General features: G+C 38.1%; 1 protein-coding gene across 1 annotated transcript; it reads right to left on the bottom strand.

Annotated features, from left to right (window-relative positions):
• Positions 1-15,954: 15,954 nt before the first annotated feature.
• LOC110107739 lies at positions 15,955-16,518 on the bottom strand. The gene has a single exon (XM_020838099.1). It carries the CDS (start codon positions 16,516-16,518, stop codon positions 15,955-15,957), a length of 564 nt encoding a protein of 187 aa, XP_020693758.1.
• Positions 16,519-16,894: the final 376 nt, after the last annotated feature.

The raw sequence follows: 16,894 nt of genomic DNA, 5'->3' as shown, positions 1-16,894 counted from the left end.
ACTCGTGACTAGGTCGTGTATATTGCTACCCATCGAGGTGTGTTGGAGACAGCCTCTATCCTCAATGGTTTGTCGAATGCATGATCCAATCTGCCCTCCAATTGACCCGTTCGCACAGTGCTCCTTCGGAGGTCCACACTACTGAATCGCCAAACTCCTTACTATGTATAAGAAATATTGTGTCTTCATCTTTCTCCACTTCCTTTTCTTGCTCCATATTTATATTTTCCTCTTCATTCTCCTATCTCTTCCAACAAAATCGATAAGTATATTTGTACCTTTTGCAAAAGTGATATTTTATATTGGCATGGTTGCTTCTTCCTCTACCTTTTAAGTCATGTCCATGACCACGTGCACCTTCTCCATCACCATGAGCTCCACCTTGAACTTCACATTCATCACTTTATGTAGATTCTACTCTACCAGCACGACCTCCTCCTTTAGTACCAAAAGTGCATCTTCCTCCACCAAAAGAGACTCTTCCTCTATCAAAATCTCTTCCTCGGCCTCCTCTGAAATTCCCATGCAATGCCACTTGAGTTTGGAAGACTTCCCAAGTGGTGTCGAATCATATTGCTTCATTCTTAATTCAGGTGATTAAAGACATTTCAAATTTTCACCAAACACTTGGGATCACTTTATCAAGTTATCCCTGACCTTTGGGGGTGATTCCAATCTGTTTGGGATAGATTTGGGCCAAAACAATAAAATCAGCCCTTTAATAGGTAATTTAGATAATTACATAATTACCCTAAACTTAAAAAATTCATAACTAATTGTAGAAAATTCCAAATTGAGAAAACTCACTTGAATTAGAATCCTATTAGGGTCTAGTATTTATTAAAAATATTAGGATTCCAGAAACTCATTTAAATTAGAAAGTCAACTTTTTTGTCAACCCCAACCTATAGTCTAGGGCCCGAAACTTAAAAAATTCATAACTTTGCCTAGAAAACTCCAAATTCAGCGTACTACCTGGCTAAATACTTATATTAATGTCTAGTATTTTCATAAAATATTAGGATACCCAGACTTATCCTATTTCTTAAAGTGACTTTTTGGACCCCCTCAACCTAGTACGTAGGAGGACCCGGGACTTTTCAAAATTGGCTAATGTAATTTTAACTTCAAATATCACCACCCTCTGTGCAGGTGGCCATGCTCAAGCTAATAAAAGGGGGGCACCGTTATGATTTTTAATATTTTCTTATGTAGGTGCTTGCTCAGCCCCCTAAATAAATGAGGGCTAAATAAAAAATAATTATAACTGCTACAGGTGCTACAGGTGGACTACTTAGCCCTCTTAATTAAAAGCATGGCTTGGCACAGCTTCAATGGGTTGAGTTTTATTTTCATATATAAATTGCTTGTGATTTTTATTAGGATAACCATGCATGGTAGTCTAGATTTTTCCATTTTCATTTAATGAAATATTTGTAAAATTTGTAAAGAGTTGTGAAAATGATCTTTGAGTGTGGATATTCTTATCCAACTTGAATTCCAAAAGAAGAAGGCATCCCTAAATGGGAGAGTCTTCTTTCATTTAGAAGATCGAGTTGGATGGGTTTAGATATCCAAAGAGAAAAGGCAATGCCCCACTACCAAGGGGGAATTGTCTCTTCGTTTGGATATTCAAGCCACGACAGATCCAAGGAGTCCAAGAAGGAGATTTCCAAGGAGTTTAAGGATGAGAAATCCAAGGAGTCCAAGAAGGGAGATCCAAGGAGTCCAAGGAGAAGAAGATTGAAGACTGAAGACTTGAAGACTAATATCCCACTCAAAGTTATTTGCGTCTGTCATAGGCGTAGAAATTCAGGTTGTTGGCAGTGGTGCCCGGCCACTTTATTTTTTGCATACCCTAGGTTGTAATAAGGGCAGTTGGCCTATGTACATTTATTATATTTGTTGAATTTATATTGATGTGTTTTCCTGATTGCTCAGTAGAAATTGCCTGCTTTTCCTAGGTTTCTTTCTTCCATGCCGTTTTTGTTTTCGCCTAGATTTCATTAGGCTCTCCAAGGACAATAAAACATTTTCTACTCACAACTAATTTCTAAAAATTTAAGTTTAAATAACATAGAAACTTAACGAACCTAGGGAACTGCCAGAATCGTCCGGGGTCGCATGCATAATACTGTATCTTTCTTTATTTGTTATAAGACATCTCCCTTCCTGCGGGTAGAGTCCTGATAATCTAGCATATGAGGATGAAGTGTCAGACCTAGAAAGACCTAGAAAGACCTAGTCTTTTCAAAAAAAATTATTTTCTATAAGCCTATTTTTTTAAAACTCTATAGCATTCATGAGCTGATGTTTCAACTAGCATGAATTGCATTAGAAACTAATTTAATTAAAATTTAATTTCATTAGCTATGAGCATCTGTCCCACATAAGTTCAGGACTAATTAGGAAATGCTCTAGATTTTAGTCATATTTCCAATAACTGTACCATCCATCAATCTTTCATAACTGACTTGATAGCATAGTTTTAAAGAGATTAGGTGGTTAGCTGTCTCCCCAATCCAGGCCGGGGTAAGTCCAGGTTCTGCATTGCATTAGCTAGGATATGGGTCTTGATGTTGTTTAGAACACTAAGCCTAATTTAGTTCGAAGGTTTGAGGCTACTACATTCGGTATCGTAGTATGCCTTAAATAGTAGGTAGGTCCCTCCCTTTCAGGGACTATAAATCCTATTTATCTGCGTCACAGGATGACGCCACCTCAATGGTTTGTCGAATGCATGATCCAATCTGCCCTCTAATTGACCCGTTCGCACAGTGCTCCTTCGGGGGTCCACACTATTGAATCACCAAACTCCTTACTATGTATAAGAAATATTGTGTCTTCATCTTTCTCCACTTCCTTTTCTTGCTCCATATTTATATTTTCCTCTTCATTCTCCTATCTCTTCCAACAAAATCGATAAGTATATTTGTACATTTTGCAAAAGAGATATTTTATATTGGCAAGGTTGCTTCTTCCTCTACCTTTTAAGTCATGTCCATGACCATGTGCACCTTCTCCATCACCATGAGCTCCACCTTGAACTTCACATTCATCACTTTATGTAGATTCAACATGACCTCTTCCTTTATTACCAAAAGAGCATCTTCCTCTACCAAAAGAGACTCTTCCTCTATCAAAACCCCTTCCACGGCCTCCTCTAAAATTCCCATGCAATGCCACTAAAGTTTGGAAGACTTCCTCAAGTGTGTCAAATCATATTGCTTCATTCTTAATTCATGTGATTAAAGAGATCCAAGTACCCCCTTCAATATACATTTTCTCTATGTTCTTTGCCTCTTCTATGGCTATCACCGTGGTTTTAAATTTTCTGGTCAAGCTTCGTAAAATTTTCTCAATAATCCTTTTATTTTTATAAATTCTCCATTCAATTTCAATTGGTTAACAATGGCAATTACCCGATTGAAATATTCTTCCATACTTTCCTACTCCTTCATCTTCAATATATCAAATTGGCTTTGTAGGGCTTGTAAAAGTACCATTTTTACTTTCTCATCTCCTTTGTAAGAAGCATGTGTGGGTCTCCGAAAGGATTCTGCTCGTGTGATTTGAATGCAAAGAGTACGATCACACTATCCCGTAGGGCAAAGTGGTCGTAGACCTTTACAATCGACACAAGCAGGCCGATGGAAGAGCAGATGGAGTTATGTATACGATTAGTCATGGAGGATAGCGGCTTTCACCTACCAACCTCGATGGATAATAATATACATAACCGAAAAGTTCACGAGATTTCCCCCATTCGATACATCGGCTCGAATAGGGTTTATTTGATTGTTGGGATCGGTTTCCTACGGGCGCAAGCCCCGTAGTTAATTATATATTAGACCTTGATTTAAGAAAACTCTCGATTAAGGATGTTAGACTATCTTCTCAATTGGGTTTAGTGCAAAGGTGTTTCTAGGCTTTCCTAATCAAAGGGAAAGAAGATCCCAACTTGGTTCAATCAATCATGCATGGTTCAGTCAACATTCGGACGGCTCGAAGATATGTAAACTGGAGAAAAAGAGAGGAGACACTGCATTCAAACATGCACGAGAGAAAGAGAGAGGTGGCGTCATCTGTATGACGCAGATAGGTAGGGTTTATAGCTTCCGAAAGGATGAAGAGCTTATCCACCAATAAGGTGTATAGTGGTACACATGTACCACTCACCTTAGACCCTAAATCTATAGAAGATGTAATATCGTACATACGATATTAACACCTACGACCTAACTAATACAATCCTGGACTTATTCCTTGCCTGACAAAGGAAGCCAGCTAAAACCACCTAATCGTATAAAATCCATATTGTCCAGTCCATATGAAAGATAGGATGGTAGTTAGACATTGGAATTTGGGATTGACAACTAGAGAAATTCCTAAGTGATCCCACACTTATGAGTAGAATTATGCTTCTAAAACTAATGCAATTAAATTTTAATTTTAGTTAATTGCTAATACAATTATGCTGGTTAAAGTCTTCAAATCAGATATGTATGAATTTTAAAAAAGGTTTTATAAAATAATTTTTAAATGACTAAACTTCCCCAGGTCCGGCACTTCATCCTCATGGGCCAGATTATCCGGACTCTACCCGCAGACGGGAAAGTTTGTCTAAAAGAAGAGAGAATGCATGTATGCGACCCCAGATGATTCCAGCTATTTTCTAGAATCGTTATGTTTCTATGTGAGTTAATCTTAAATTTTTATTATTAATTACGATAGAAAAATTTTATCCTAAAAGAGCCTAGCGGTCAGGCACAAGCACATGCAAGAAAGAAACCTATGAAAAGCATGCTGGTTCTACTGTGCAAACAAAGTAAAGAAAACACAACAAAGCAACAAAATCCCATGAAAAAGAGTGTCCATGGCAAGGTCATATAATATTACATCACAGAGTACAGAAAAGTAAGGGTGGCCGGGCTCCACCGACAATAACCCGGGAATGACGCAAATCTTTAAAATGAGGCATTTTTACATCTTCAATCTTCTTCTTCACTTCCTTGATTCATCTTTGGATCATCTTCAGTCCTTCGGGCTCCTTGTAGTAGATCCTAAAAAAAGATGCCCAAATGAAAAAGGAAACCCCCTTGTAGGGGTTTTCTTTTCCACTTGGACTCATATTCATTTAAAATGCCTCATTTTAATAATTTTTACAACAATTACTATCCAATATATTACATTATTAAAATAGAAACTCTAGACTCTCCTGCAGGGGTTATCCTAAGCAGTTTATAATAAAAATTCATTCAAGCAGTTATATATATCAAAATGTTGAAAAATAAATCACACTTGGCCGTGCTCTGATTATTGGGGGCTAAGCAGCTGAAGCAGGTACCTAAAGCAGTTATAAATGATATTATTAATTTTAGCTCCCTTTTTAGTGTTGTGTAAGCACGGCCACCTGCAGGAAGATAGCATTAGTATGAAAAAGCGTGCCTAACCTATGGGTATTTTAACGCTCACAATAAAAGTGTAGAAAAGAAAAGAGCAGAAAAAGCGTCACAGAAAAGCATCACAGAAAAGCTACAACAAGTAGCAAAAATAAACAGCACACGGGTCACATGCAGAGCGTCACAATAAAGAACAGAAAAGAAAAGCAGAGCAACAACCTAACCTAAAGCTAATAGTCGTGTCCTAGCAAACTCATCTAAGTGTGTGCAGGCTGTGTGGTCTTGGTAGATCCTATATAGGGTAGTTTAGTTAGAGTTGTTTGTATTTTTATTGTTTGTTAAAAGGGGCAAAGGAAAGATTTTGATTAAAGTTCAAATATTAGTGTTTTGGGATTGATTTTTTAGGATGTTTTATTTTTAATGTTTGATTAACTACCACCTTTATTTCACACCGAGGCCGTGAGGTTTATTTCACCCTCCTTGGGGCTAACTTAATAGCCTCGTAGGCCTGGGTTACCTAGTGATAATTAACTTTGTTAGATTATTTTCATTTGTTGTTAAAGAAAAAGAAAGAAAATGTGGATTAAGCATTTTATTATCAAGGTTTGAATTAAGCCAATTAGAAAATTTAATTTTTAGATTTTGACACTCCATTAGATCCATTCGTGGCATTGTGCCACCAGGCTCGAGGAACCAGCCTCCTTAGGACACTTAGCCCCGCAGCCCGGAGTAGTCAATCCAATAAACTTCCCTTTTGGAGCGATTGTTGTGTATTAAGGGATTTGTTGATTACTTTTAAAAGATTATTCTAAGTTTGATCTTTAAGAATCTTTTATCCTAATGAGTTTAATTTGTAACTTAATCTCCTAATATAATCTACATCTTTTAGATTTTAGATTGGTTAAGAATTAATCATTAGATTAGTTAGAATTGATTTAGGTTTATATTTTAAATTTAAAGTTTAATGGTAATAAAATATTAATAATAACTTGATTAAGGATTGAGTGTTTTAATATATTTTTAAGAATTAGATTAAGATTGATTGGTTGATTATTAGTGAATTAAAAAAAAACAAAAAAAATCCAAATCTAGGAAAGCGTGTCACTAGGTTTTTGTTTTAATGTTTCTATCCTATAGCGAACATGCACCCTAAGTCTATATTTTCTAAGATTCGGTCCTTAATTTTTGTCCTTAAATGTCACTAGTATTGTAGGGTTAAAAGTGGTGTTGTTTTCTAATTTCTAAGACTTCTACACGGGTGTCACAGGGTTTTAGGGATCTAATAAAAGTAAAACAACCCTAATTATAATTGAAGTTTCTATAAGACCCTAAGGGTGGGAGGCGTACAAACATCTAGGCCTCTAAAGGTTTTCTAAGTTTTAGTAGACTTACAGCACCGGGGGCTATGACCCGGTGGTTCCGCCCGTAGCGCCCCTACCGGAATGAATAGGGGCGACTGATGCTCGGATCAGGCTGTCCTAGCTCCCTCTCCAAGTTCTCCAATGCTCCTTGTCCATTGCATTCCAAAATTCACCTCGCAAAACATAGAAGAGACAGGTATTAGAGCAGTTCTATAAGAAAATAACAGTGTAAGGAAATGAAAAATGCAATAAAAACTAGAACGTACCTTATATTACTTGTCGAGTCATTTGTGCTTTGGGTTCTTCTCAGTTTGTAAGTGTGGGGTATCAAAACATAGAAGAAACAGCGAAGAAAACTAACGAACGAAGGAAAATACAACTAAATACAATGAAAAGAAAAAAAATGAAAATCGAATACAAAAAGGGATGTAGGCATTGTTGTTATTGGACACACCTCTTTGGAGTCAGGTGTATCCTAAAGCAACATCAACAATGCCCTTTACTATTCCCCAATCTAAATAAGGCACTTGATATGTTTGACACACCTACCCACAACACACTACAAATAAGGCCTACAACAACTAAGGGAAACAAACCTCTAAAACTAAAATTAGAATAGGACTCTTTTATTTATCCAACACTCTATTTATCTTTAGAAGCTAATACTAAGGGGAGGAAACTCCATCTCGCTTCCCAAAAAGACACTAAAGACCCACCAACATAAATCTCCCAAAATTTCAAATCTCCCAAACTCATTCTTTTAGAAAGAAACACTAAGAAAATCTAATTCCAATAAGAAAGCACTAGTCATTCTCAAAAGACAGTAAGGGATCCTACTACACAAGTTTAATCCACAAAATTATAGACCTCAAAATAACTCGCGAGAACTTCTAAATGAACTACTACACAAAGCTCCCCAAAAGCTATCTACCCAAAATCACTTTTCTTTTCATTTTGTTTTGGCACAAAAACTCTACAAAAATCCTAACAATCAAGCGCCCTTTTTTAATTTGGTGTGGGGTATGAAAATATAAAACTTTCCAACAAGGAGGCTTTATAAAACCCCTCATCGGAAAGCATTCACGAAATTCGCCGAATAAAATCTTTTAAAGAAAAATCGCTCTAAAACCAATGCTAAGCCATCTCATCAAAAGAAAAACAAAATCTTTTCCTACATAAAGCAATTTCACAAAATCTCTTAATACAAAAAGAACTCACAAAACCTCCAAAAGGCTCCCAAAAAATCTTCGTTGGCGACCAAATCTATGAAATTTGATGCAAATACCTTACCAAAAATGATAAGAAAAGAGCCTCATTGTAATACAAATTTATATAAATCTCATTGAAGACTTTGAAATAGGAGAAAATAGGTGGTATTAAACTATTATATTTCACATCAATTTGCTAAAGTGTAACCAAAACATTCCAAACTTGAATTATTTAACACAATACTCTCATGACTCAATGTTGTGTTCATATTGTTGTTTAGCGACTACATAACTCAACAACTCATAAGCAACAATAATATAAGAGTATTCATTATGCTTCAAGAAAATTCTTTAATTATTCAACCTAATGTTAAATCGATTATATGCCAAGTCTATGTTTGAAGCAAAAGGTATGTAAGAATTTTTAAATACAATTGTTGATTAGCACTTCTACACAAAACTCAATCGAGTAAAGAAGGGAGCATAGAGATATTTCAATATTTGCAAACTCTTATAGCTAAACATGCTTCCAATGATATGAAACACTGAACTTCTAAAACAAGGGCTTCCAAATCCTACACTATATAACATCAAGAGTTTTAGAAGATGCTCTAATTTAAACCTATAAACATGCTTTGTGCCAAATCATTAAAAAAATGCTCTTAGTTTATTTCCCTAAACAATTTGGGGGCCAAAATAATAGAAAAACTGTACTTGCATCATTCCTAACACAATTCGGCAACTAAAAACAATGAAAATCTGCATGCTACTTGTCCCCAAATCCATTTAGACGATTAAAAACAGTAAAAACAGCATGTATATCATTCCTACGACGATTTGGAACTTAAAGCACATCAAAATTTGCATGTTGTTCATACCCAAAGCAATTTGGAAACTAAAAAAAAAACAAAGAAAATCTGCATGTATATGTTTCCAACGATAATCCGGAAGCTCAAGACAATGAAAAAACTATAAGTATCTCATTTTTACAACAATTCGGAAGCTTAAACCCGTGAAATTCTGCACATAATTCATTCCCAATATCAACTTAGAAACCAAAACAGTGAAATTCTGCACTTTAACATTGTTTTCAAAACTGTTTGGAACATTATAATAGTAAAAAACTACAACTAACACATATCCAAATAATTTTAGAACATAAAACCAGTGAGTGAGACAGTGTTTAACTTGTTCCCCATCAACTTAGAACTTAAAACATTTAAATTCTGCACTTTTTTTTTTTTTTTGTCTTCAAAAGGTAGTTTGGAAACTAAATACAGTGAATTCTGCATTTTTTTATTTTTTTAAACCACAAATCTACATATCGAATTAAATTTAACTCATAAATGAACCACAAAGCATATGAATTTCCTCCAACATACCTCCACAATGCTTTATGAGGGTCACAGGAAAGCTACTTATAAAAGGAGGAAGAAAGAAAACATACAATTGCTTTCCAACACTTCTCTAAAATCTTTTATAAGAGACCAATGAATGCTCACCGCATATAATACCCACCTCCCAATGCAAGAGAAATATCCAAGAATTTATAAGTAATATTAGAATACATCTCTTTTATAGCAGAAGAATAAGATATTAACACCATCTCCCTTCCCAAATAGCCACAACGTTAAGTACAAAAGCTTACCAATCATACTTTATTCATTCATCCTCAATCAAAGTTTTATGAGAGAAGCAGAGAAAACATTAATCACAGCTCACACACAAACCCAAAGAGCTAACTTTGATATTCTAAGCCAAAAGACCTCATGTCACCTCACAAACATCCAATCTAATTATAGGTTAGGTACGAAAAGAAAATCATGAAATAACATGTCTCTGATTCATCGAATTTCAACAACATTCTTAGATTTTTTTTTTTTAAGCATTGAGTTCAGGAAATTTTGATATGAAGAAGATCAACGTATAAGCAAAATAACTATGGATTTCATTTGAGGCATTTCATCATATACTTGGCATGCAACAGTTGTGAAGTCACACAAAGCAAATCATCATAAGAAGTCATGGTTTACACACTTGTTTGATTGAAGCCATGTTATGGCTGTAACAAATAGAAAAAAGAACATAAGGAATGCATCCATTCTCTCAGGCACAGTACACTTATTTTATACACATTCCCTTTCATTCATTAACACATTTCTTTTTAAAGTATAGGTTTACGAGTTTGCTGATTTCAAGAACTCGTAGATAATAAGGTGCCATGGTATAACAAAGAATATTACATCTCAAAATAATCTAAAACTCCAATTTTTAAATGGAAAGTACAGGAAAAGAATCACAAAACAAAATCGGCAACATATCCACTCATCAAAATAAAGCTATATAGATCTCCTCAAACTCTTGAGGGAGACATGTTTAAGAATAATCTAGGTCATCTCTCAAGCAAGAGTTTCATTCTATAAGATTTCTTGATCCAAAACAGTAAAGATGTAAGCTCATTCCATCCTTTTATATTACCTCAGGAATATAAATGAAAGTAAATCTCCAAGAGAAAGAAATGATTTTTTTTTTTTTTTGGGAAGCATAAGCATATCAAGAAGCCACTATCATCACCTTCTCTCTAAATAACAACCTCTATTACTTCTCATATCGCTGATGAACAACAATAATCTCCAACGGCAGAGGAGGAGAAGATCTTAACAGTAAAGAAGGAAAAGAAGAAAGATATGTATGAGGAAGAAGATAGGGGAGAATAGGAGCAAAGGAAGGAGTTATACCTGCCAAGGAGATGAGTTTGGTGGGTTCAGATGTTGGCGACGATTCAGGAGGTCAGACGGACTCGGACCTGGCTTTGGGTTTGGATCGCACAAGGGAAGCCGGCGTCGGGTCATCGGGCTCGGCTAGTTCGCGTGAAAGAGAGAGGTACAGGGGTAGGTCCAGGCGGCGTGGACTTGGCCGGAGATGAGGAGGACTCGTCGGAGGGAGATCGGGCAGCTGCCGTCGGGTTCAGGACGGAAGAGCTAGCGGGGGCTTCATCTCCTACTTGAATGCCGACCGGAGGGGTCGCAAGATCGGGAGGGAGTTCGGTCCTGAGAGCAAGGGAAAGCCGAGAGAGAGAGAGAGAGGGAGAGTGAGAGCGTGAGAGAGAGGGAGCGAATCATCGTCCCCTAGACGAAGTCACCCCTCAAGTCTTCATTCAGAGCGAAATGCCGAAGAAGGAAGCCTGCTTCCCCGTATCCTTCGCTGCATTATCTCAAAACATGCGAAAGGAAGCTGCTCTCTGAAGCAGATCGCTGCTTTGCCTGTAGAGGATCGCAGAAATCACGCTGAAACTTCATCGATTCAATCAAAGCCGTCCGATCTATTCCTTGATTTAGAAGATGAATTCAAATTATTTAAAAGGGCAAATGGATTTTAGTAGAATTAAATTGAGTTGGATCAAGTCCAAATTTACTAAGATCATATTAGACTCAAGTCTGAATTCGACTCAATTCGAGTCAATTCGGGTTCGAGCCAGCACAACGAATTCGATCGCACGAAATTAAGTCCAAAAATAAAAAAAACAATTTAAATCGAAATAAGGTATGACGCAACAAGAATGGGACGATCGAGTCTACTTGAACACAATCAGATTTAATCCGGCTTGAGTCAGGTCAATTCGAGCTCCAATTAAACTCGACGAGGCTCAATTAAACTGATGGAAGGTGCTCGAGCACACTCGATCCAAAATCGAGGTCAACAGCATGTAGTGTATCCCAAGCCTCCTTCGAGGTATTCGCTGTAGAAATCCCCTCAAAATTAATTTAATCTACTGTTTGATAGATGAAGAAAAGGGCCTTCCGACCTTTCTTTCTATTTTCTTTCAATTCGTGAAAAAGCCTTTAATTCAAATCTCTCTCAAATTCAGGCTCCCGAAAATCGCTCTCTATAATTTCCCACAACTCTTGAGATTGATACAACACCCGTATTTGAATACAGCATTGATTGTTGTTCTTCCCCGTGAACTTTGGCAACTGTTGTTACAAATTATGGCTACTTGAACTCGCTACCATTCTCCAACCAATCTCTGATACCAAAGATGGAAGCATAAAAAAAAACATCACAAAACTGAAAGAGAACAACCAAAAAAAACATCTATTCTCCACTAGACATTCACGGGAAACAGAACAAAATAGAGAGCAAGTAATATTTTATCCTTCAGAATAGTAATACACATAGGGTACACACAAAAATAGCTTAAAAATTCTCTACAAATAAATAAATAAATAACCAAAATGAAAAATCGCTTGGTTTGAAAAATATCCAACAGGTAACCCTTGTTCATTTCTTCCTCCATTGTCGTGAGAACCATTATTGTTCTTCCTCCATCATCATTTAAGGACCTCACTTGCAGTTAAGGTAACTATTTTTCTCCCTTCTGAGTGCTTCTTTGGCCAAATCTCATAAATCGCTTTCGCCTTTGTATTCGGCCAAATCTTTTAAATCTGCTTAAGGGGAAGACTGCCATGTTTATATCGTAGTCTCCGCAGCAGCTAGAGAGAATATGATAGATTCAAATACCTCATGACCCATTTTACTTAGAATGCCTCACCAAATGATGCTTCTATATGTATTGTTGTTTATCATGTTTCCACTACATGAAGTATCGTTCTTTTTTACAGTCCCTGCCATCGTCGATCTCCAATGCCTTTGTGCTTCTATCCTTCAAATTAGTAGTTGACCCCGATAATATCTGCCTAAGTTTTTTTTTTTTTTTCCACCGACAACCATTCAACATCTAGGGCATATAGGAGGCCCTGCATATCATGCTCTGCCGACGACATAGTTGTTCGCCTCGTTCTTGAGAATCTTGACCTAAACAATACCTTACCTAAGTCTACCCTCGATCGCCTCAACCAACTCCATGTGCTTCGAGTTCACCCCCTTTGACAATGTTCCATTTATGTTGGATCGGAAGTCACAGAAGCTTTGAGCATTGAACAAAATTTTACTACATTCAAGTTTTTTTCCTCTTCATCTTCCTTCTCTCCTCCTTCACCGTCTTCCATGGCTTTTAAAGCGTCGAGGCCTGCAACCTCTTGTCATTCTCTCCCGCTTTTGACCGTTCTCTTTATTCTCATTACCATCCTCCTCCAACCTCAATTTCTCGAGAAGGTTCATTCCACAACTTCGATTGTTGTCTGCAAGTACAGGGGATGAAGCATTTGACGACGCAGTGGTGACGTAGATAGTCGGTAGAGGAAGTTTCCTGCAGTTAAACGAATAGAACAGTAACACAAAAACAAGACAAGAAGTTGCTAAGCAACAAACAGCGGAGTATATTTCTTTTCTACTATGGAAACTAAAAGCATTACAGCTTTTGTATATGGACGAAAGCTAAAAATAGCAACCCATAATAGAAAGTTGCATAGTACTATTTGCTACTAAAAGGGAAAAATAGGTAGTGGAGATTCAACTAATACTGCAATAATAAAGCTATGCATAACGGAATGATAAAATACTCCCTGCGGCTAAGATGATCCGCAACAGGAAGATGGTCCACATCAGGACTCCCCCGCCGAGGAAAGGTTTGATGTCTCAGCAGACACAGTCGTGGGCGCCTCGTCGGAGGGATAATAAGGATGAATGTTGGCCACATTGAAGGTAGAAGTCATACCAAATTCTGGCGGTAAATCTATGACATATGTGTTGTCATTTACCTTTTATAAAATGGGAAAGGGGCCAACTTTGCGGCGACCCAATTTAGAATATGTTCCTGCAGGTAGTCGCTCACGACGAAGGTAAACCATAACTAATTCCCCTGGCTTAAAAAGTCATTCTCGGCGATGTGAATCTGTAGCCAATTTATAGTTCTCAATGGAAGAGAGTAGCTTGAGCCTTATGTTCTGTAACATTTGAGAGAATTGATCATGTTCTGTAACATTTGAGAGAATTGATCAACTAAATGGGCTGCCTGCCGATTATGACACTTCGGAAGGCTTGCAACATCAACCATATGGTTCGGCGCCTTGGTGTAAACAATATGAAATGGAGAGGTACCAGTGGATCAGTTAGACATGCTATTGTAAGTAAACTCCGCCTAGCTCAAGAGTTCATCCCATTGTCGAGGTTCTTCTTGCACTAAACACCTCATCATGTTTCCCAGAGTACGGTTCACAACTTCAGTCTGCCCATCTGCTTGCAGGTGATAACCAGAGCTTAAATTAATATCAGTTTTAAGCCTCTTCCATAATTCATGCCAAAAGTGGATAATAAATTTAACATCCCTGTTAGAGGTCAAACTACGAGGGATTCCATGCAATCGGACAATTTCATTAAAGAACAGATGGGCAAGGTTCAGGGCGTCACAAGTTTTCTTGCAAGCAATAAAGTGTGCCATTTTAGAGAATATATCTACGACTACCATGATAGAGTCATTACCTCGCTTAGTTTGTGGCAATCCGAGGACAAAATCAAGACTAAGGTCCTCCCATATAGTCTCCGGAACATGCAATGGAAAATATAAGCTGGTGTTTTGCTTAACACCTTTATACGATTGGCATACTGGGCAGCGTTCCAAGAAACTGGCAACATCCCTACGCAAATGTGGCCAAAAGAAATGCAATTGTAATTGCTCGAGTGTCTTATCACGGCCCACATAAGCGGCAAGGCCTCCGCAGTGAATTTCTTGAATGATTTGTTGTCGCCACGATGAATCAGGAACACAAAGAGCACTTTGTTTGAACAAAAATCCATGCTTGATAAAATATTTCCCAACTGAATTTTTTTCCAAGCATTCCGCCCAGATTTTTTGGAAATCCTTGTCCGTTGAGTATAAATCCTGCAGACATTGAAGGCCCGTAATTTCAGTGTTAAGCTGAGTCAGGAGTGTAAATTTACGGCTTAATGCATCAGCAACTCTGTTTTCCGCCCCAGACTTGTGTTTGAGGACAAAGGTAAATCTTTGTAAGAACAGAATCCAACGGGCGTGCATCCTGCTGAGCGTTTTTTGATTATTAATATACTGCAAGGCCTTATGATCACTGTGTAACATGAAATCCTGATGCAAGAGATAATGTTCCCATTGTTTGAGGGCACGAACCACGGCATATAGTTCTTGTTCGTATACATCCATTTTTGGCAGGCTGGGAAATGTTTTTCACTAAAATACTCTATCGGTCTGTTCTGTTGCATTAGAAAAGCGCCAATCCCGGTAGTGGAGGCATCCGTTTCAATCATAAATGGTTTATCAAAGTCCGGGAATGCAAGAACAGGTGTCGACGAGAGTGCGGCTTTGACTACTTCGAAACTCCTTTGTTGATCTTCCGCCCAGGTGAACTGTTTGGACTTCAAACAGTCGGTCAAGGTTGCAGCGAGGATACTAAAACCCTTGATGAATCGACGGTAAAAATTCGTTAGGCCGTGAAAACTTCACATGTCGAAGAAGGATTGAGGAGTGGGCCACTCGGAGATAGCCTTAATCTTCTTCGGATCGACTTGCACACCACCTGCAGAAATGATAAAACCCAAGAAATACATAGTGCTAGTGGCAAATTCACACTTGGGTAAGTTCAAATACAACTTATTAGCTTGTAGGATTTCAAATACTTGCTACAAATGTTGTAGATGAGTAGCCAAGGACGGGCTGAAAATGAGGAAGTCGTCGAAATAGACGACGCAATTCTTGTTCAAACAGGGCTTCAAAATCTCATTCATAAGCCGCATAAAGGTCGAAGGCACATTACACAGCCCAAATGGCATGACTCGCCATTCATACAGACCTTGATGCGTTTTGAGCGCAGTCTTCCACTCGTCACCCGGTCGGAGCCGTATTTGGTGATACCCGCTACAAAGGTCAAGTTTAGAAAAAATAATGGCCCCGGAGAGTTTCTCCAACAGCTCATCAATTCTAGGTACCGAAAAATGGAACTTTACTGTGATCTTATTTATGGCACGGCTATCCATGCACATACGCCAAGAATCGTCCTTCTTGGGAACTAATAATGCCGGTACGGCGCACGGGCTAAGGCTCGGTTGGATTAATTATTTTTCCAGTAAGTCTTTTACAAGCTCTTGAAGGATAGCATGATCTTTGGGACTCATTTGGTAGTGCGGTGCATTCGGCAGAGTTGCTCCCGATATCAAATCGATTTTGTGTTGAAGAGCTCGGAGTGGTTGTAACACGGCAGGTAATGTTGCAAGAGCCACATCCGCAAACTGATCCAGTAACTGTTTAACCTCAATGGGAATCTCACCGTGTTGCTCTGCTGTAGGTTGCTCCTTAACTATCAGTGCTATCAAAGTATGTGTCTCCTGGATGGCGTGAATGAGAGCTGATCCAGAGACAAGTTGCATTATAGCAGGTTTGGTGCCAGATGACTCAACTCTGTCATTGAGGTAAGGCATCAACTTGAGGGGTCTTCCCTTCCACTCCAAAGAATAGGAGTTTGATCTCCCATCATAGATTACACCAACATCGAATTGCCACGGGTGCCCCAGAATGATGTGGCAAACATCCATATTAAGGATGTCGCACGACACCTCGCAGACATAATGTTTACCAATGGAAAAAGTGACTCGACAAATTTCTGAAATTGAGATGTCCATCCCTTTCTTGACCTAGCCAATCTTGTAAGGACTCAAATTTTTAGTAGTTTTGAGCAGTAAAGCCTGGACGACTGAACGAGCGATGACATTTTCCGTGTACCCGCTGTCAATTAATAAATCACATACCTTTCCCTTGATCGTACATCTGGTTTTGAAAACAGCATTTCATTGTGAAATGGAAGGCTGTCGAGGTGCTAGTAGCATCTTCTCCATGACGCAAATCAATGGTTCGCCAGTATCCGGTGTCACCTCTTCCTCTGCAAGGTTTTGTTCTTCACCTTCAGCTTGCTCTTCCTCTCCCTCCACTGTAGTGAGTTGTAATTGCAGCCAGTTTGGAAACTCATTTGACTTGTATCCCAACTAAAAACAACGAAAA

This window comes from Dendrobium catenatum, unplaced genomic scaffold (assembly GCF_001605985.2).
Source record: "Dendrobium catenatum unplaced genomic scaffold, ASM160598v2 fragScaff_scaffold_506, whole genome shotgun sequence".
Classification (NCBI taxonomy): Eukaryota; Viridiplantae; Streptophyta; class Magnoliopsida; order Asparagales; family Orchidaceae; genus Dendrobium; species Dendrobium catenatum.
The sequence above is the reverse complement of the archived record's forward strand: the minus strand, read 5'-3'. Positions and strand labels throughout refer to the sequence as shown.

Coding starts and splice junctions, on each gene's coding strand:
- LOC110107739 (XM_020838099.1), bottom strand. CDS start 16,518: ATGGACATCTCAATTTCAGAAATTTGTCGAGTCACTTTTTCCATTGGT.